The 23,278-nt window shown below is 37.1% G+C and overlaps 2 protein-coding genes across 3 annotated transcripts in view; one reads left to right on the forward strand and one right to left on the reverse strand.

The window, feature by feature from the left end:
- The window catches only part of pak1 (p21 protein (Cdc42/Rac)-activated kinase 1), a 64,345-nt gene extending 50,984 nt beyond the window's left edge, over positions 1-13,361 (reverse strand). Inside the window, exon 1 of one of the 2 annotated variants that reach the window (XM_067389146.1) lies at positions 13,223-13,361. Coding sequence is in view for 1 of the 2 variants with exons in the window: in XM_067389144.1 (XP_067245245.1) it covers positions 12,949-12,966 (18 nt within the window). In the remaining variant the exon portion in view is untranslated. The other variant, XM_067389144.1, reaches the window with a different exon arrangement.
- A 2,047-nt stretch (positions 13,362-15,408) lies between these two features.
- On the forward strand, positions 15,409-19,830 carry aqp11 (aquaporin 11). The gene is made up of 3 exons (XM_067389147.1): positions 15,409-16,095; positions 16,281-16,397; positions 19,135-19,830. The coding sequence occupies exons 1-3, from the start codon at positions 15,498-15,500 to the stop codon at positions 19,245-19,247; spliced, it is 828 nt and encodes a 275-aa protein (XP_067245248.1). The 5' UTR covers positions 15,409-15,497; the 3' UTR covers positions 19,248-19,830.
- The last annotated feature ends 3,448 nt before the right edge of the window (positions 19,831-23,278 follow it).

Raw genomic sequence — 23,278 nt, forward strand, 5'->3', positions numbered from 1 at the left:
CTCAAAACGTTTGTTTGGAGGGTATTTAAAGATGTAGGCCTGGTTTCACAGACAGGGCATACATTAAGACAGGATTAGGTCTTAGTTCAATTAGGACATTTAAGTAGCTTTTATAAACATGGTTTAGTAAAAAAAACATTACTGGTGTGCATCTTGAGACAAAACAATGCCACTGACATATTTTAAGATAATTATGTTGGTACAAGTTGCTTTCAGTTAAAACAGCTCAAACATGCGCTTTAGTGTGGGACTAGGCTTAAGCCTTGTCTGTGAAACTGGGGGATAGATGTCTTGTTTCAGGACTGTAGTATTTTGGTGCATCTGCTTAAGTAGAATGACAGAGGAAGCTGTGTTGCGTGTAAACAAACTGGGAGTTTGCTGAGGATTTGTCAGATCTCGTGATTAGATGTAAGATGCTGCTTAAGCAATTTAAGCAAGTTGTCACTTTTTCCTGAACTGTGATGTAAATGAAAAGTTATTAAATTGTCTATTTAAAAAAGCAACATGGTTTCCACAAAATATTAAACAGCAAATCAGCATATTAGAATAATTTCTGATGAATCATTTGACACTGAAGATTCGAGTAATAATGCAAAAAAATTTCACTTTGCATCACAGTATAAATTACATTTGAATGATAGTGTAATTATGTCACAACTTCAATATGCCAAACTAGTTCATGGGATTTTAAAGGTGCCATCGAACGTTTTTTTTTACAAGATGTAATATAAGTCTAAGGTGTCCCCTGAATGTATCTGTGAAGTTTCAGCTCAAAATACCCCATAGATTTTTTTTTTATTATTAATTTTTTTAACTGCCTATTTTGGGGCATCATTAACTATGCACTGATTCAGGGGCTGCTGGCCCTTTAAATCTCGTGCTCCCTGCCCATCGAGCTCACGACTTTATAATACAGTGCATTTACAAAGTTCACACAGCTAATATAACCCTCAAATGGATCTTTACAAGATGTTCGTCATGTATGCTGCTACATGCTTTGGGTCATGTGAGTATAGTATTTATTTGGATGTTTAATTTTGATTCTGAACGAGTTTGATAGTACTCCGTGGCTAAAGCTAACATTACACACCGTTGGAGAGATTTATAAAGAATGAAGTTGTTTATGAATTATACAGACTGCAAGTGTTTAATAATGAAAATAGCGAAGGCTTTTGTCTCCTTGAATACAGTAAGAAACGATGGTAACTTTAACCACATTTAACAGTACATTAGCAACATGCTAACGAAACATTTAGAAAGACAATTTACAAATATCACTAAAAATATAATGATATCATGGATCATGTCAGTTATTATTGCTCCATCTGCCATTTTTCGCTGTTGTTCTTGCTTGCCTACCTAGTCTGATGATTCGGCTGTGCACAGATACAGACGTTAAATACTGCCCGCCCTTGTCTAATCCCTTTCATAATGTTGGGAACATGGGCTGGCATATGCAAATATTGGGGGCGTACATATTAATGATCCCGACTGTTACGTAACAGTCGGTGTTATGTTGAGATTCGCCTGTTCTTCTGAGGTCTTTTAAACAAATGAGATTTATACAAGGAGGAGGAAACAATGGAGTTTGACACTCACTGTATGTCATTTCCATGTAGTGAACTCGTTATTTAACTATGCCGAGGTAAATTAAATTTTTAATTCTAGGGCACCTTTAAAACATTTTGGTGCTCACATTCCAGTAATATGATGCTTTATGATATCACTTAATCAACCATTAGGTCAAAGTACACCTATATGCCTGCGAGCCTAAACGTTTACTAATAAACATTATGAGATATGTTTGCTTGTGCATGTGGGAATAAAATTAAAAACATTTAATCTGAAAGAGACGTTAGCTCAACCAAACTTCGAGAACTGTTGGAATGTTACTGTATGAAGTGTGCATATATGGACTCCTTTATAGTTCTTAGTCATATCAGAGCACATATCAGAGTGGGTGGAGGATGTTTTATGGTTCATATTGTGGGGGTGTGAAAATGAAGTTCATAAAGTATTCTGCTGGAATATGAGTGATGACAGAATACAGTCATTTCTAGAATAAGAAACAAGAGGCTTGGTTCTCTTAAGGTCATACTGTAAATTAGAACTTAACACAGAGATAGAGCTTAGAGGAACTCAAGATGTTTATGAACTTCCTGTCTCTGTCAACCGCTGCTTGAGAGGTCAAGAGTGAATCAGACTCATGAGACTCTCATCCAGGTATTTTCCATTGCAAACAATGACTGATACACAAAGCTGATGACATTATGCGATGTGAAACAGGTGTAAGCGTTAGTCACTAGTTCATTCTTGCTGTCTATTCTCCGCACAGGCCGTAACCTTCTAAGGCAGCATCCTAACTAGACCTCCGATTGATTAGACTCTGTAAATGTGCATGACAATTTGGCTAAAATAAGCTATTACAGAAGCTGCCTATAGCTTTTAAAGTCACCATGAAATTAAAAATGACAACTTTTAGCATGTTTTTACTATTACAGCTCTCAAGGTTAACTAATCGTGAAAAGTGTTGATTACAGCATTACACTTAAATCTATGGCATTATATTTAGATTGTGGCATGAAAGTTTGCAAAGATGAACATTGTAGCCAATCACAGACATGTTGTTGAGTGCATGAATGCAGTGATCTTGTCATTGCAACTCTATTTCTGCACACTAATGAATGTTTTCATCATAACTAACAGTGCAAATGCATTGTAACTAAGAGATTTGTTGAATAAAACAGGAGTTTTGGCACGAGTCCAGAGCTCAGCCACTGATAAACTCGAGCTGTTTGATTGACAGATCCAGCGTGCACTGTGGATTGACAGCTCTAACGATTATAAAGGGAGCGTTCTTTGATCGCTTTCTATATATAACTTAATCACAGTTTAAATAACAGATTATTTTCATCCTACTAAGAGAAACAATGTGAAGTTGACCGTTTAGTTACTGGTTTGATTTACTGACACAAGAACATCTGACTGTACATGAATCATTACATATCAGATCAGGCATTAAAATTAACAGAGTTACTTACATGTGTACAATCCACAGTGAAATGTACCGAATACAAATAAATAATGCTCAACTAAGACATTCACATTGTTGAAAACAAATAACCATATTCCTAGCATTAGGATCCTTTGAAAGGTAATGTTATTTTTAGTCCAATATCTCTCTTCTCTCCTCATCTCATCTTACTAACATGCCAGTGGGCAGGGCTAACGTTGCAATGATGAACAAGGCATTGATTTCTTCTGCGGAGGCGGGTTTCACCTATCTATCATAGAAAGGCACATTCCAGGATCAGTTGTTTGCTAGGCCTTGTGTCAGTAAAAGCTTTTATTGGACTAACAAGGAAGTTTTCAGTTCTGAAACTTACAGGATATTCTTATAGTACAATATCCTCTTATATATCAAAAGCTCAAGGAAAAGTTGATTTCTCAATTCATGACCCATTTAATCAAAATAACTTAGACTCCCTGCAGCTACATCTCTTCTTCAGAGTTTACTGGTGTGAGGGCGGGACAACCTGTCACTCACATGAGATCCACCAATAGCAAACCGCAAATAACAACCAGTTTTATGTCAGGAGTGCACCTGATGCCTTAAAGGGGTTATGAATTGGGAAATGAAAACCTTTGACATTGTACTATAAAAATATCAAAACTTCCACGTTATTCCAAAAACAACTTTTATTGAAACCAAGCTCAGAAAACAACTAATTTCGGATTTTGTCATATTATGAGGTAATAGTGTGACGAAACACCGCCCATACAGAAGATCAACGTCTACTTCTATATCACTTCCTCTTTAGCCCCACCCACCAATTAACGCATGTCATGTAGTAGTAAATACGAGACGCAAGCACAGGATTACTCCAGCAACAAAATAACGAATAGCTCTGAGGATTACCAAACGTTTTGAAGCGCCACGTTGTGGAAAAACGCAGTCTTTGCATTGCCATCCATGTGATCCTAACATTAAAATGATGATGAACTTTGGATGAACTTAATTTTTAATGGAGTTCCAGTCAGATCGAGTCAGGAAGACACTGTTTGTTTGCTTCATTTGACTGCGGATTAAAACAAGACACAGTTTGACACAGGTTTTTTTAGAGAGACTGAAAATAGAAAATGATGCAGCTCCAACTACATTGCATCCGACATTAATGTCGCAATAAATAAGTGTAAGTAACAGTGTTGTTACCATGTGTTACTATTGCTTTGTCTGATACAGATCGTTTGATATGACTATTTAGTGCCGTAGTCAAACTGAATAGTTGTGATTTGCGGTTCTTTCCTTTACTTGAGCATTTATTGGGTTAATGCATCGGATTCCCAGATATGGAAGAAAGCATGTATAGAGAATGCTGCTTTTGTCATTGTTTTGATCTAAGCTATTCACTATAATCCAGAATAAAAGCTTCAGTGAGCAAGAACTTCAGTTGTCATCAGTAAGACATTACAACACGTTTCAATTTATTAACATGACACTGCAAATGACAATGAATAAATTTTCATCTTATTGAAATGGATTAATTATAAATAGCCTGTAAGATTTATAGATTTATACATTTTTAAATGTTAATATGCATAAATGTTTCAAATTGTTGGCAAATATTTCAACTATGTAACAAGATATTATTGTACATTGGAAATTTTCAAAACAATTCCACACGTGTAATGGCGTGTAATGCAAAAATGATTGATATGTTACCAATCATTGCAGCAGGTAGTTTACTTCCAATGCAGGAAGTAGTTTACTTCCAATTCTTGAATGCGGCACGTCTATCAAAATGGAGTGTTCGAAAGAGAGGGTCAAAAACAGTATAGAAAATAGTTTATTACTTCTAATATATAATGTTTTTGATATAAAAATCTTGTTAACAATATAGTGGACCTCAGAGAAAAAAAATGCAATTAATGACCCTTTAAAATGTGATTTGACACATCACAAGGTTTGGACATGAGAAGCATTAACAAATACTGATACAAAAGGATGTGGAATAACGTATGTAAATTTTAGTTTAAAGTGCCATTTTTAAGGTTCCTAATATTGTTTTGGAAGATTCTTAAATGATTCAGTCTCTCTAAACCCCTCATTTCCATGAGCCTACTCTGCTCTGATTGGTCAGATGGCCCAGTCTGCTGTGATTGGTCTACCGTAAACAGCGCGTGTCGAAAACAAAATGCCCATTGCCATAACTGAATCACACCTCCGGAGGCTTATCAAATCTCAAGATATTGTATACAATGTAAGGACGGAAAAGATGGAATCGATTTTACCTTATCATTTCAAGCCCGAGGCAAGTCTGAAGATGAAACGCCTGAAGTAGCCGATCAACCAGAAACTAATAGCAAGCACGACTGGAGACGGACGTTTATATGTTATAAGACGTGACAGCAGCGCCATTGTTACAAGCTGTGATGTCCAAATAACTTAGGTACTGACCCATCTTTCAAGAAATTTTAAAAATTGACGCTTTGAAAGCTGTTGGTGGCAGTGTCCTTATGTGGGGCTGCATGAGTGCTGCTGGTGTCGGGGAGCTGCATTTCATTGATGGCATCATGAATTCACAGATGTACTGCTCTATACTGAAAGAGAAGATGCTACCATCACTCAGTGCCCTTGGTGTTCATGCACTTTTCCAACATGACAATGATCCTAAACACACATCTAAGGCCACTGTTGGATTTCTGGAGAAGAACAGGGTGAAAGTGATTCATTGGCTCCTGATCTGAACCCAATCGAACACCTATGGGGAATTCTGAAGAGAAAAGTTGAGCATCACTCTAGGGCTGCAACGATTAAACGTTTGCAAAATAAAAGTCTGTGTTTACGTAATATATATGTGTGTGTTCTGTGTATAATAATTATGTATATATAAATACACACAAATACAGGTATAAAGTTTAGAAATATATGCATGTATTAAAAATATCTATATTTATATATATTTTATATTACATATAAACAAATATTTTATATATAACATTTTTCTTAAATATATTCATGAATGTGTGTGTATTTATATATACATAATTATTATACACAGAACACACACATATATATTACGTAAACACAGACTTTTATTTTACAAACAATTAATCGCGATTAATCGTTGCAGCCCTAAATCACTCTCCATCCAGCATCCGGTCTCTAAAAGAGGTCATTCTTGAAGAATGGAAAAAGATAGATGTTGCAAAATGTCGCCAACTTGTTCATTCCATGCCTAGAAGACTCGATGCTGTCATTAAAAATCATGGAGGCCATACAAAGTACTAGTGCTTTTTGTTGTGGGGTGTACTCATTTTTGCATCAGCCTAATTTGAGTTAAACTGAAAAATGTGCAATCCAAGTTATATTATTAATCTTACTTTCATGTTATAAATTAAACAGATGTTATATAAAACTTAGTCTTGTCAACATTTTGGAAATTGTATGTGTGTTCACTGAGATATTGTTTAAAATGTTACTTTTCAAAGGGGGTGTGCTCATTTACACTGAGCACTGTATATATAACAACAATATAAAAATGAAATCTCATTCTTTCAACAAGATTTTTTTCTTAAAGGTGCCATAGAATGGAAAATTGAATTTACTTTGGCATAGTTGAATAACAAGAGTTCAGTACATAGAAATGACATACAGTGAGTCTCAAACTTCAATGTTTCCTCCTTCTTATGTAAATCTCATTTGTTTAAAAGACCTTGAAGAACAGGCGAATCTCAACATAACACCGACTGTTACGCAACAGTCGGGATCATTAATATGTACGCCCCCAATATCTGCATATGCCAGCCCATGATCAAGGCATTACACAAGGGTAGCCAGTATTAACGTCTGGATCTGTGCACAGCTGAATCATCAGACAAGGTAAGCAAGCAAGAACAGCAGCGAAAAATGTCAGATGGAGCAATAATAACTGACATGTTCCATGATAACATGATATTTTTAGTGATATTTCTAAATGTTTCGTTAGCATGTTGCTAATGTACTGTTAAATGTGGTTAAAATTACCATCGTTTCTTACTGTATTCACGGAGACAAGAGAGCCGTCACTATTTTTTCATTTTTAAACACTTGCAGTCTGTATAATGCATAAACATCTTCATTCTTTATAAATCACTCAAACAGTGTAGCATTAGCCCGTTAACCACGGAGCACCATCAAACTCATTCAGAATCAAATATAAACATCCAAATAAATACAATACTCACATGATCCGGTGCATGCACGCTGTATGCATGACGAACATTTTGTAAATATCCATTTGAGGGTTAGATTAACTGTGCGAACTTTGTAAATGCACTGTATTATAGTTGAGAGCTCAAAAAAGGCAGTTAAAAAAATGTATAAAAAAAAAAATCTATGGGGTATTTTGAGCTGAAATTTCACAGACACATTCACATTCACACCTTATGGTGCGTTCACACCGGACGCGAATGAAGCGGTAAGCGCGAGTGATTTACATGTTAAGTCAATGCAAAGACGCGAATTGACATCCTGCGGCGCGATTCGCGCGAATGAAGCGGCGCGAATGACGCGATTCGCGCGAATGACGCGGCGCGAATTGAGCGATTCGCGCGAATGACGCGATTCGCGCGAATCGCGCAAGTTGAAAAATCTGAACTTTGGCGAATTTCCGCGCCACGTTAACCAATCGGGAGCTTGCTCTAGTAGTGACGTGACGTAGCGAGCTGAGGCAGAAATTCGAAACAACAATGGAGGACAAAATCATCGTCGCTGCACATCTTCATACATTTATAGAAACAGAAATAAAAAGGACCGTGTTTGAAAGAAAGTGAGTGAGGAGGTCGGACAATCTGATAAGTTGTAAAAAACGGTCTTTACTCAATTTGAGCTATATATATACATATATATATAAATACATATTGAGACTACAAGCCAACTAAAGACGACCAATTGAGCTTATTCGCTGTAATTTACAATTATTTCCCCACTGACAAGTTGTGTTTATTCAGAGGAAGTGTGCAGAAGCAGTGGGAGAGTCTGGGACACATAAAGGAGCGGGAGAGCCCCTCTCATGACGCGAATTCGCGTCTGTTGTGAAGGGATTTTCACGCGCGAATGAAGCGAATGTCACGCGCGAATGAAGCGAGTAAACTCAAAATGTTCAAGCGTCCAACTACGCGCGAATAGCGCGATTTATTCGCGCAAGTCGCGTCTGGTGTGAACACAGCATTAGACTTATATTACATCTTGTGAAAGAATGTTCTAGGGCACCTTTAAGTGCATGCAAGTAATCAGAGTCTAAGCAAAACACACTGCCATAGGAGGGCGTGGGATAAATGCGAGAGCGTTGCTATGCAGTTGCTAAGGGTTTTTTTTTAATAGCTGCTAGCAAGTTGCTATGGAGTTACTAAGGTTTTCTTAAAGGGTTCTTTCTAACGCGGTACTATGCAGTTGCTGAGGTGGTCTGAGTGGTTTATAGCATGTTGCTATGCAGTTGCTATGATTTTTTAAGCACTGTTAGGGTGCTCTGTGTGGTTTCTTACTGTCCTGAGCATTGCAGTCCAAAATCCATGTGACATACAGTGCTGAGCGGGAGGAAGGGTGAGGAAGAGTTGGAGTTGGGTAAATGAAGGGGGTTGGAAGAGGAGAAGTGGACAGAAATGCCGTGGCTCATTTCTTCTGAACTCATTCGGGGGCCTTGCTCTGAGATGATAATGTACAATGACAGGTATTGCATAACAATAAAAAAGGCAGGAAAAAAATGGGCCACAGAAACGCAAATTCAAAACCTGCACCCATGCTACAAACTCACTGAACTTTCACAAAGGTACATGGACTGTATTTTCAGAAGTAAATTAGGTTATAAAATTCTGTTTCTGAATGCTGCATCCAGCTCTTGTTATACAGCTCCTGAGCAAAGTCCATTTTAATATGAATATAAACTACATAATGGGAGCAACATGGATGTCAGTGCAGTATTGTTTCGTAGCTCCAAATAGGCATTGTTTATCTTTAAATGTGGGTGGAACGAGACGTTATTTCAGCTTAGTTTCATAATCAGAATACAATGAACTATTTCAAAAGATCAAGGAAAATCTTTCTACTGATTATATGACACTTTTAAGCAGTCACATGAAAATCACCCCTGCAAACAGGCATCTGACCAGTGATACCAAAGGACCGGAGCCCACTGCTGACTCCCACAGTCTTCCTTTGCAATGCTTTTTTTCTTTAAGGACGTGACCTTAAGATTGCTTCTTTTTTAAAGACAAGACCTTAAGATTAAACCCTTTTTACTCCCATCTCTGCAAGGCAACAGAGTAGCTGCATTGTCCACTGCTGTAACTGGCTAACATAATCTGCATTCTTGCTTTTGTTAGTATCACTCGCAGAGAGACCAGGAAAAAGAATATTCCCACATGCCATCAGTAGAACCTCCTTATACCTACTCTTACTAGTTTCTTCCATTGTTTTTACAAACAAAATAAGAGAAGATCATCACATGTACCATTGAAAAGCTTGAGGACAGCAAGAAAGAATGTTTATTCAGCAAGAATGCATTAAATTGATCAAAAGTAAGAGTAAAAAAATTTTGAATAAATTTCAAATGTCAACTACCTATCCATCAAAGAATCCTGAAAATTATATTACAGTTTATATAAAAATATGAAGCAGCACAATCGTTTTCAACATTGATAACAATAAGAAATGTTTGAGCAGGAAATCAGTATATTAGAATGGTTTCTGAAGGGGAAAAAAGGTACAAAAGTTGTTACTAGGGCGGTACTCTTTCAAAAGGCACATCTTTGTACATTATTTATCCCAAAACAATCTTAAATGTACATATTAGTACCTAAATGGTACATATTGGTACCTTTCTAAAGGGTACAGTCCCAGTGACAACTTTTTACAATTTTTCAGAGAGTGTGTGACACTTAAGAGTAAAGACTGGAGTAATGATGTTAAAAATTCAGCTTTGCATCACAGGAATAAATTATGCTTAAAAATATAAATAAATAAATAAATAAATAAATAAATAAATAAATAAATAAATAAATAAATAAATAAATAAATAAATAAATATATACTCAAATAGAAAATAGTTACTCTTAATTTTTGTATTTCACAATATTACAGTTTTTACTGCATTTTGATTTTGGTGAACATGTTTACGACAACGATGGTACTGAAAACGAAAAAAGCATTGTTGCATTGATCCCGTTCACACAGATCTGCAAAAATGATTAAAAACGCTGTATTCTGCTGCCAGGCCAATAGATGGCGATGTTACTTTGTAAAAAAAAACTGCGCGCCTATAGACTGAACACATATTACGCATGCGCATGACATCACCGCTCTCACAAATTTGCCAGTTTAGCCAGAGATTATAAAGGTATCATTTTCAAAAACGTGCACTTTGAAACTCGTTTTCAAAAGTTTGTGTTTTCAGAGCCCCAAAACGCCATTGTCGTGTAAATAAATGACCAAAACGGATAAAGACAAACATTAAAACACCATACCGACCTAAATAATAAAAAGGGGTATAAAAAACATTAGCAACTTGAAGGTACTAGCTTTCAATTTTTACAACAATCCATAATACTGTAACAAAATGGTGACAATTTGTACATTGGTAATAGGGTTACTATCACATTAGTACTAATTTCGGTACCAAGTCAGTACTGAAATTAAAAATGTAACAATACCAGCATTTCGCCCTAGCATTTTAAACACCTCTGATTGGTCATTGTGTTCACACACTCAACAAATAGGTCTATGGCTAAGTTATGTCTAAGTTAATGTTTTTGTGTTGTATCTGTGCAAGTGCATCAAAGATGTATTTACATTTTTTTTCAGCGTTTGATCATTGTAGCCAAACACAGACATATCTGTTGAGTGCATGAACACAATGGCCAATCAGAGGTGAATAAGAATCCGCTCAACAGCGCTCAAAATGCTAGGGGGAAATGCTGGTATCGTCACATTTTTAAAATTTCAGTACTGACTTGGTACCAAAGTTGCTACTTTTGACAACTCTAATTGGTAAGCGACATTTACATTTTCTGCATAAGTCTACAATAAACAATCACGTTTGTTGTCGCAAGTGGTGCAGAAATTAAATACTAAAATAGAAAAAAACTTCTGTGTATGCTTGCACAGATTCTGATTTGGTATAGAAATGCCATAGTTTAATCCAAATTGCACAAATTTATCCACAAGACAATACACGTGCAGATAATAGAAATATATTGCTTATCATTTGTTCTTTAACTGACTGTAAATGCCTTTGCAAATCTGGTCTGATCAAAAACTACAGTCAGACACACTCACATAACAATGAGTATGAAGTCACAGCAGTTCTTCTAGGCCAAATGCACATCTGTGAGGGGGTGGTTGGGTTTCTTGTCCCATGTTTTGGGATGATAAACAGGGTGTTGCTGAAACCATATGGTGACGTGTGGCCCAAGGGTGTGCTTACTTCTGAATCAGCGACCCCCACTTCACACTGACAGCACAACCCCCCCAATAAATGAATCGGTTTGATATCTAAAGATCTGCAGACGCTGGTACTTCATGCATGCGCTTTCAAGCAATTAGAGTCCCACATGCAAAAATGCTTACATCACACCTAGACAAAATTAGACTGGATGAGCATTTCGGCTCATAGAAAAACATGCAACACAATGACACCATCTCACTGCTAAAAATACCTGTTAAACGATGACGACAACGCTATGAGAATGAAAACACTGTGCTCCACAAACTAGAAGCCACTTGGTTGGTTCACATTTTTGTTCAGAAGTGAAAGACTGCATTCGTGCTATTTACCACTTCCTCGTTACCTTTTAAGCGTATGCATAGGAGAGCTTCTGCAGGCCATTTACAGATATCAGACCGTGGTGAGATATCCCGGAAGAAACATGCGCTTGAATTAACAGGTTTAAGGATTTTGCTGATACATGTGACCCAATTCAGTCCAAAGTGAGCTGAACCACTGCTCATATCTTACACTTATACTATTATCTACAGGATGTCAAACAAATCCTCCAACTATACTGAAAAACCACTGCAATAAAACCACATAAGTAGGCTAACCCTAAGAATTTCATTCTGAATTTATGCTTTTTAGTACACTTGTAAAAGCCTCAGCGTATTAAGAACCTGTATAGCTATTTTATTTTTATCAAATGACAAAGGATGCCAAACTCACTAACCCAATGTAGTTCGAACACTGACAAGGTTCATGGATATTTAAAAATCCAGAAGGAATGCTAATGGTATTTAGATAATAATTTGGAAACAATCCAAGGGATCTAATAAGAATCAAACACCCATGGTAAACCTGAAATTCTCAGTTTCAGTTAAATCTGTTCAGATTCATGGATCTTACAGAATCTTTTCCAAAATATAATACAGATTCCATCAGAAGCAATCGAGTAGTATTTATGACTGGACTTCTCATTTGTCCAGTGTGAACACAGTGACAGTCGTGAGCTGCTTACACGCCCAACAGTGTAAATAGTGAATGAGCATATTCAGACTGTTGGATAACTAGGCCCTTATTTTTACATTTATTCACTTATCCAAAGCGAAGAGAAACATAATCAATTCATTAAAGAGCCAACAATATTTATAGCGTTTTATATAAATGCATAAAGTACCCCATAAATGAAAACACAGACAATAACTGCATTGAAAATAATGATATTAACAATAATTTACTGTGTAATATTAATATCTAATATCCATTATTATAATTTATATATTGAATTTATTTTATATTTAATTACATGAAATAGCTATGATTTTATTACATATTTTATTGTATTCAAAAAAAACAAATATTACACAGACATTATCAATAGTATTATTTAATTATAATACATATAATATATAATGTTGTATGTTTTGTTTTGTTTAACGTTTATATTATTACAACTGAATTGAATATAAGGCAATCATACCTTTTGCTGGAGGCACATGTAACTAAAGCCGAGATCAGACGGTGTTATTTGATCTCAAACCACATAAACGAGGAGAAGAATCACTATAATCCGTGCAATTCCTGCTGATAAAGCCACATCCGTGTGCTGTCTGTAATGAATAAGCAGCGCTTTCTATGTCTGTTCTCCACAGACACGCGCCCCACGCCAGCCAGCGCGTCTCCGCGTCACGCAAGATCCCGGTGAACGCGACTGCGGCTCCGCGACACGCGTGACAGCAGTAAAGAGCACTCACCTCTGTCCAAAAACGCGAATGTGAATTCCCCGAGCAGACTCTCCCTCGCTCTGTCACGCATTCAGTGTCTCTCCGCGCTCATTTGCTCCAGTCTTCTCCTGTCTGTCTTTCTGTCTGTCTCGCTGCTGTAGAGACACACACAAACCTGCTGCGTGAAGCGCCGCCCACGCGCGATCCCAGTGGTCATTAGTTCCCCACGCAGCGCTGCGCTCACGAGACGCGTCACCTGCACCAGTGGAGGAGGAACATGCAATATTAAAGACACCACATGTGTGCTGGAGGATGAGCTGGTCTCATGGTACAAACTCGAGATGTTTGGATAGTCGGATATTTGGATAAGAAATAGCAAAGATGCGGCCGACAGATACACAGACAGACAGATAGGTATAGATAGGCAGGCAATGGAACTATGGGATGTCTAAAGGGTATGTAATAATTTAGAATGTATTGAAAGTATTAAATGTAAAGCTAGGATATGAGGTAATTCTGGCTTGTACACGACCTATAGAAAAATAATTAGTTGTTGGCTTTGCTTTTATCTGATAAAATTAGGTTCATCTCTAATGATGTCATGCGAAACCCCGTTATTAAGTATTTCAGCGCCCTCTGCAGGTGACAACAGTTAACAGTCAATACCACGGTGAACTCCAGCTGATGAAACACCAATTATTATTATTATGAATAATGTATGCAATATCGTACAAATAAACTCATCAAAGTAACCAAATGAACTAGGCCTATTAAGATTTATTAGCTATTATAATCAAAATACCTAATGCCATACTGTTTCATGAAAACTGTTGGTTGGTTTTGACATCATATGTCTGTATTTGTGTATTTACCTGTTTTAATTTATTGCAAAAATTGTATTTTTCAGTTTTGCCCAGATCATCATGTCTCATATGCACAGTGAAATCAAAAATATGTTGCAATGCGATTTTATTAATTTCATTTTTATGCATTTTTATTATTAATCACACATTATTTTTTTAAAATGTATTTAAATGTTACCTGATTATATATTTTTGTATTATATTTTTTCACATTATATTATATTATATTATATTATATCCTCCTGAGACCCAGAAAAAAAAAAGTTTGTGAATTTATTTTTTATTATTATTGTCATTACATTGCTTGGAGCATACAAAACAAATGGGGAAAAAACATTTTTGAAAAAATATATTTTATTCATATGTTATGCAATGTCCTCTGTAGTGGACATCAGGACTTTGTTTTTCAGAAAATAACAAGGCATGAATGAATAGGTAAAAACAATGGATTTTTTTTATTGTCATTATTATTCACCAATCAATTTTTAGGTTTCAGGATTTTCTTTAACCAAACATTGTCTAAAGATGATTCTCAACTATATTATGAAAGATATAACAGAATGATTTGATATACTGTTTTACTTTATGCAATATGTGTGAAAAAAGGGCAATAAGTATATTTTCCCATTCTATACAATGCATTGATACATTGTATCTAATTTGCATATTAATGTGTTCTTGGAGCAAAATGTAATGAAAAAATAAGTGTAATAATGGGTGTAATTGGCAACATTTTCATACGAATATCTAATATTTCATATGAATATCTAATATTTCATATTAATATATTATATATATATATATATATTTCCCTATTCACTTGTACGATGTCAAAGACATTTGCTAACATATAACATCCAAAACAGTGGACAAAAGTCTATGCTTGAGTCTCAGGATGATATTATATTAGCCTATAAAGAAGCTTAAGTTAAAACTGTCTGTCTCAACAGTATCTAATTTTCTGTTAGATTAAACAGCCTGCAGTGATTTAGGGAGTCTATATTTGGTCATTTGTGGTCAGATTTATTTATCTTGCAGACAAATGTTTATTCTGGTGATCTGGCAACACCGGACGAAGTTCATTACAAATCCTACTAAGGTAAAGGATTGACTCATGAATATTTTCACGTAACAAGACATTCTCCTGCCTGATTGGCTAAAGGACAGATGTGGGCGCTGGTCAGCTGACGAAATACGAATGCTGTTAAGATAAAGGATGGCTCATGAATATTATTAAGGTTACGTGCTTGAGCACTCCAGGAAGTTTTTAAAGCAACGTATGCATCCGCTATTTAATATTCATGAGTCAAGCCTTTTGCCATAGTAAACTGCACAGATTGAATTGCAGTAGGAGGGGTAAATGGCGCGAAGGCGGAACCGCTCTAAAGTTGCCTGACTGGATTAGAGTTTTGAACGATTATTCGTAGCGAGGCAGGGCAGAGATGGCTGATCTCACCGTATCTCTGTCCTTACTGGTGGGAATTGTAGTTTTTAGTGAGGTGGCGAGAAGGACTGCTTCACATCTATTCCCAAATCGTACATGGATCATCTATGTGCTGGAGTTTATTTCCACCTTTCAGTTGTGCGCCTGCACGCACGAGTTAAAGCTGCTCGCGGAGGTGGGCAGAGTGGAGCCGCAGATCGGACTGACCCTCACGTACCTCATCTCGGTGGTCCACGGGCTTTCATTCCACGGTGCGATCTGTAACCCCACCGGCGCCCTTGAGCAGCTCTGCCGCGGGACTCTCACGCGCAGATGCGCATTGGCACGGATCTCATGTCAGCTGATCGCGGCTGTGGTGGCACGGCTCGTGATGCCTCGCGTTTGGTCACTAACGCTCTCTGGCATGCATGCACAGCACACACTGATGGCCTTTAAATGCACGAACAGCCCAATTAATGCCCCTCTGCTGCAGGCCGCCGCGGTGGAGCTGAGCTGCGCGTTTGTGATGCACACTGCTGTATCTCACGTGGACAAAGTGGAAGAGAAATATCGGGTTCATGCAATAGCTGCTGTCATCACCACCTTAGTCTATGCGGGTGTGTGCACTAACCCAAAGTTCCACGGTGGTACCATGGTACAAATATGCTAACTATTCATGGCCATGGTACCACCACAATACTGTATGACCTGTGCAAGTGTTTTTATTGGCTGTCAAATCAACTGTCTATCAAACAGCCAACCTACCTATCTGTCTGAAACTTCTGTACTGTGTTTTGTAAAGGTGGACATCTCACCGGAGCTGTGTTCAACCCAGCACTGGCATTCTCAATACAGTTCCCCTGTCCTGGAAACACTTTTGCTGATTACAGTTTTGTGTACTGGATGGGACCAATACTAGGTGAGCATAATTGGTTAGTTCACCCAAAATGAAAATTCTGTCCTTAATTACTCACCTTCATCTTCGGAACGAAAATTACGATTTTTTTTTATGAAATCCAAGAGGTAAATTATATGACTCGTCCATAGACAAAAAACATAATTGCCACTTTCAAGGTCCAGAAAGGTATCAAAGACGTCGATAAAACAGTCGACGTGACTGCAGCGGTTCAACCTTAATTTTATGAAGCGACAAGAATACTTTTTGTGCGCAAAACCAAAACCAAAATAACGACTTTATTCAGCAATAACTTCTCTTCTGTGTCATTCTCATATGTTGTTTACGTCCAGTGCTTCCAGGTTCTATGTCAGAACGGCGACTTATTATTGGCTCCTGCGGCAGCATCATAGACTGTAAAAAAAAAAAAAAAAAGATGGACGACGCATTTTGTAGGCAGAACCCGGAAGCGAGTTAGCATTTTAGGGCTTCCGGTTCCAACGCTGTAAAGTCTATTGCTGCGTCCCAATTCGCCTACTTATACTACGTCCTAAAAGTATGTTTTGTAAAGAAAAAGTACATACTTTTGAGTGTGTAGTAGAAGAGTATGCAAGTTTTGGGACATACTACCTCGTCATAACTGCGTCTTTAACGGACGTTCTGTTGCTTAGTTACTCAACCTGTAACTGTTTAAACTACCTGTCAATCATCTTGTCACAGTTAAAATCCTCCACATTGAATTAAATTTATTTTCCTACCGTTTCGGAGAGAAATGTAGTCGCACGTTGATCTGCCAGTCATGGGTCTTTCATGCAGAGAACTCTCCTCATCTTTGCATAATGATGCATTTAAAAGTTAATGACCAAACACATCGTTATAAAAGTTCACAATGCTGTTGCAGATGAAATATAATGTGGATAACATTTAATAAATATCTTTTTGTCAGGTTAGACACTGCTTATTAATCATTCAAGCCCCTTTATCTTAACCGTCGTACCTCGCACGTCCGTCATGTTTGTAGTTTTTAAACACTTTTTATTCGTATTTGTAGTTCTAATCGAATCCTCGTACACAGCGCAATGTGTTATGGGCAATATTAGCCGTTAGAAGTGTGCACGGATCTGCACTTCGAATTCTAACCGGAAAAAGTACACCATCCGGGTATCTTTGGAATACTCATTTCAACATACTACGATTTGGGACATACTAATTCTTTTTTCGAGTACTATTTAGGACGCATAGTATGCGAATTGGGACGCAGCATATGGGTTTTTTGAATGGGTTTTTGCTAAATCGCCTGAAATAAGGTCTGTGGTTAACAAAGCCTCTAAATACTTTCAGGTTTTGATCTATGACATAAATCACACCAGTTATAACCCGCTTGTGATTTTTTTAAACCTTTACTGTGTCTTAAAAATGGCGGTTGCTAACAAATTGCTAAAAGGGACTACTTTCTTTGGCGGGGACTTTAGACGTCATCATAACAAACGGGACATTTGGACTGCATTTATCATGAAAAAGTGGAAAAGTATTCATAACAGCACAGATCATAATCAGCGAACATGTTTTTAAATAACGTTGTTTTTTTAAAAATATAGTTTGAGGAAGCTTGAATGGTGACGACGTTGAACCGCGACCATGGTGTGCTGTAGTCCGTTTATAGCCTACTGTTAGCCTTTTATATCTGACGACTTTGTTTAGGCTTCAAAATTTATTTATGTTGTTTTAACTTGTAAAGTTTATCTTGATAGACAAAATGTCTAAGTGTCTTAACCCTTTGTTAAACACAGAGCTTATTTTCTGCGATTTTCCAAAAGTCTATGGGAAAAATGCATAGGCTTTCAACCGAGGGAACCCGTGCGCCGCTAACTTCTGGGTTGGCCTACAAAAACGCGTCATCCCTGAGGCACTCTATTGAACTGAAGCCAAAACGGATGTAAAAACGTAAAAAAAAAGAAAGAATTTTGGAGCCTGGGCATGCGCAGAAAGAATCGTCAGTGTAGCCCGGAGGCGGAGTCGCAGTATCAAACTTCCGCCCAGACGATTGCGTCATCATTGATGTATTTTAAATAGGCTATATAAATTATACACAATTTAAAATTCTACCTATAAAATAATAAGCTATTCTGTTTCTAGAGCAATAATATTTTTGAAACAGCAAATTCAGTAGTGCGTCGTGCTGCTCATGTGACCAGCTTTGGCCAATCCTGAGCCGGCGTTCTGACAACACAGAAGCCTTGACTGTGCTTACTGTGGCAACTGCGTAAGGATATTGTCATGGAAGAGAAGAGATTGTTGAATAAATTCATTATTTTTGTTTTGTTTTTGCGTACAGAAAGTGTTCTTGTCTCTTCATAAAATAAAGGTTGAACCGCTGCAGTCATGTCGACTGTTTTAATGATGTCTTTAGTACCTTTCTGGACCTTGAAAGTGTTGATTATATTGTTGTCTATGGATGAGTCATATACCTCTTGGATTTCATAAAAAAATATCTTAATTTGTGTTCTGAAGATGAACGAAGGTCTTTAGTGCCGATCGAAAAACATATTTGCAAGAAACTAAAATTACCTGACAGAATGTTTGAGAATAATTTCTAAATGTTTATATTGTCACAAACCAAACCTACAACATACACAGACCTCAGATCCAGCCCATGAATGTTCACTTATGTTAATAACAGCAAAAAATTCACAGTTCTCTGTGTTTCACCAGTATCTTCAGAGGTTCATGCTGGTTTTCCACTCTTCTTGTGTCATTACAGGTATGACAGGCTCTCTGCTTCTTTTTGACAAAGTGATCCCAGCCATTTCAGGAAAAAGCACAATTCCAAAGCACCTGAACTCTAATGGACTCAAGAAGAAAAAGATGAAGTGAATTAAGACTGTTTTAGAGTACTTAGTAATTACTCATGCATAATACGTAGATATACTGTGAATATATATAATATGACATATGAATATGAATATTTCCAGCTTATCTCAAAGTAATGAATCTGAAGGGACCTTAATGGTTTCATTTTTAGAAGGGTTTTACTGACATTCTTGTTTTCAAAATGTCTTAAATGTCATTTTTTAATGACAACATATATATTCATGAAGCACAGTGATTATGTAATGACACATAGGTGCAGGTTTACAGCAACATTCATAAAAATCTTAACAAATGGACATTCCTGGAATAAGACATGTGAAGTGTTCTAACAGTGCTGTGTTGGGATACTATTTTGTGTTTTGTTCTACTAGCGATGATTCTTACCTAGTAATAGGTAAATGTTATAGTAGGACTACTAATCTTAAGCACAGTTTTGCAGTGCCTTTGGATTATGCTGGGTAACATAACCTTGATAAACCAGACCAGATAGAGTACCACGTCTACAAGCAAATGCAGAATGTGAAATATGGCATAACACACTCCTGTGTTATAAGAAATGACATGAAGCAGTGCTAAAATCTATTAATGAGGCTGTTTTTAATTAAACTTTACATAAAAACACACGACTCAGTGGTTATTTAACCTGAGAGGTCAGACAGGCTGTTGTGAAATAGTTTCTGATGGACCTTTGACTCTTTGTGAACTCACAGATGTGCTGAACAAAATTGATATGGCATTTTGTTTCTCAGTAAGAGCTGCCAAAGCAATAAAAGACAATAGATGAAATAGATGAAAATGGAAAAGAACAAATGAAAATGAAAAATTGTGGGATGTTGGTTGCATAAGACATTTCACACATGAATGCAAGTCATTGACTTGATGGACTTTGATGTGCTGTCAAATTACAGCTTTAATCTTACGTTTGACTACTGGAAACAAACAAAACATTTTAAGATTTCTTTATGGTGTGAAATACAGTAATGGAGTCTATTTATAGTTACATACATAGGAAGTATATTAAAGGGATAGTTCACCCAAAAATGAAAATTTGATGTTTATCTGCTTACCCCCAGGGTATCCAAGATGTAGGTTGAACACAAATGATGATTTTTAACTCCAACCGTCGCGGTCTGTCAGTCGTATAATGCATGTCAATGGGAACTCGAACAGTATTTCTATAATTTTTTACCTCTAATACACCACTATGTCAAACTGCCTTGAGCATCCGGTTGGTGAGGTCTGAAAAAGCGCTCTGATGACAGAAGTGATCTCTTGCCTGTATGTGTCTATGAGTGTGAGAGATCACTTCTGGCATCAGAGTGCATTTAGATCTCACACACCAGATGCTCAAGGCAGTTGGACATAGAGGTAAAAAAAAATATATAAATATTGTTCAGTTTCTCACACAAACCAGTTGTTTCGTGTCTTAGGACATCAATGTGTCGTCACGAGCCGCAGGGTTTAATTTGGATTTGTCTGTGCATGTTTTTTTTCGTCCCTTATACATGGAGTTCCCATTGCCATGCATTATACGACTGACAACTTGGAAGTCGTGTCAGGTATATGCTGCGCAGCTAAGAAATAGAAGATCCTATGCTCAAAAGACAACAAAAGTAACAGCCAAAGTGTGATTTAGGTAGTGTGGAACAGATGTACTAAAGATTCTATGCTCAAAAGACAACAAAAGTACAACCCGAATTCCGGAAAATTTTGGACATTTTTTAAATTTGAGTGAAATGAAAACTAAAAGACTTTCAAATCACATGAGCCAATATTTTATTCACAATAGAACATAGATAACATAACAAATGTTTAAATTGAGAAATTTTACAATTTTATGCACAAAATTAGGTCATTTCAAATGTGATGCCTGATATAGGTCTCAAAATAGTTGGGACGGGGGCATGTTTACCATGGTGTAGCATCTCCTCTTCTTTTCAAAACAGTTTGAAGATGTCTGGGCATCAAGGTTATTAGTTTCTGGAGTTTTGGTATTGGAATTTGGTCCCATTCTTGCCTGATACAGGTTTCCAGCAGCTGAAGAGTTTGTGGTCGTCTTTGACGTATTTTTTGTTTCATGTTGCTCTAAAACCTTTATATACCTTTTCAGCATTCATAGTGCCTTCCAAAACATGCAACATATGCATTTATGTACCACTATACCATCACAGATGCTGGCTTTTGAACTGAATGCTGATAACACGCTGGAAGGTCTCCCTCCTCTTTAGCCCAGAGGACACGGCGTCCATGATTTCCAACAGGAATGTCAAATTTGGGCTCGTCTGACCATAGAACACTTTTCCACTTTGAAACAGTCCATTTTAAATAAGCCTTGGCCCACAGGACACAACCGCGCTTCTGGATCATGTTCACATATGGCTTCCTTTTTGCATGATAGAGCTTTAGTTGGCATCTGCAGATGGCACGGCGGATTGTGTTTACCGACAGTGGTTTCTGGAAGTATTCCTGGGCCCATTTAGTAATGCCATTGACACAATCATGCCGATGAGTGATGTAGTGTCGCTTGAGGGCCCGAAGGCATCCAATAAAGGTCTTCAGCCTTGTCCCTTAAGCACAGAGATTTCTCCAGTTTCTCTGAAACTTTTGATGATGCTATGCACTGCAGATGATGAGATTTGCAAAGCCTTTGCAATTTGACGTAGAGGAACATTGTTTTTAAAGTATTCCAGTATCTTTTTATGCACTCTTTCACAGCTCTGCTTATCTTTACTTCTGAGAGACTCTGCCTCTCTAAGACATCCCTTTTATAATGAATCATGTTACAGAAATATCAATTAACTTAATTAGTCGTTAGATGTTCTCCCAGCTAAATCTTTTCAAAATGTCTTGCTTTTTCAGCCATTTGTTGCCCCCGTGCCAACTATCTAATTACCTAGAGATACTGTAGGTGCCATCGAACGTTTTTTTACAAGATGTGATATAAGTCTAAGGTGTCCCCTGAATGTGTCTGTGAAGTTTCAGCTCAAAATACCACATAGATTTTTTTTTTATTATTAATTTTTTTAACTGCCTATTTTGGGGCATAATTAGAAATGCGCCGATTCAAGTTGCGGCCCCTTTAAATGCTCACACTCCCCGCCCATGGAGCTCGCGCTTGCCTTAAACAGTGCATAAACAAAGTTTACACTGTTAATATAACCCCTAAAATGGATCTTTACAAAGTGTTCGTCATGCATACTGCATGCATGCGTCGGATTATGTGAGTACAGTATTTATTTGAATGTTTACATTTGATTCTGAATGAATTTGAGGCTGTGCTCCGTGGCTAAAGCTAACATTACACACTGTTGGAGAGATTTATAAAGAATGAAGTTGTGTTTATGAATTATACAGACTGCAAGTGTTTAAAAATGAAAATAGCGATGGCTCTCTTGTCTCCGTGAATACAGTAAGAAACGATGGTAACTTTAACCACATTTAACAGTACATTAGCAACATGCTAACGAAACATTTAGAAAGACAATTTACAAATATCACTAAAAATATCATGTAATCATGGATCATGTCAGTTATTATTGCTCCATCTGCCATTTTTCGCTGTTGTTCTTGCTTGCTTACCTAGTCTGATGATTCAGCTCTGTACAGATCCAGACGTTAATACTGGCTGCCCTTGTGTAATGCCTCAATCATGGGCTGGCATATGCAAATAATACTGTTATGTAACAGTCGGTGTTATGTTGAGATTCGCCTGTTCTTCAGAGGTCTTTTAAACAAATGAGATTTATATAAGAAGGAGGAAACAATGGAGTTTGAGACTCACTGTATGTCATTTCCATGTACTGAACTCTTGTTATTTAACTATGCCGAGGTTAAATTTTTAATTCTAAGGCACCTAAGGCACCTGAACAACTAGGAGTTGTTTAAATTTTCAGTGGTGAAGTCAGATTTGTATTGAGAATTTCCACGACACAGACCGCAACGGTTGGAGGTAAAAATCATCATTTGTGTTCTACTGAAGAAACAAAGTCACCTACCTCTTGGATGCCCTGGGGCTAAGCAGATAAACATCAAAT

Source organism: Chanodichthys erythropterus, chromosome 7, assembly GCF_024489055.1.
Source record: "Chanodichthys erythropterus isolate Z2021 chromosome 7, ASM2448905v1, whole genome shotgun sequence".
Taxonomy (NCBI): Eukaryota; Metazoa; Chordata; class Actinopteri; order Cypriniformes; family Xenocyprididae; genus Chanodichthys; species Chanodichthys erythropterus.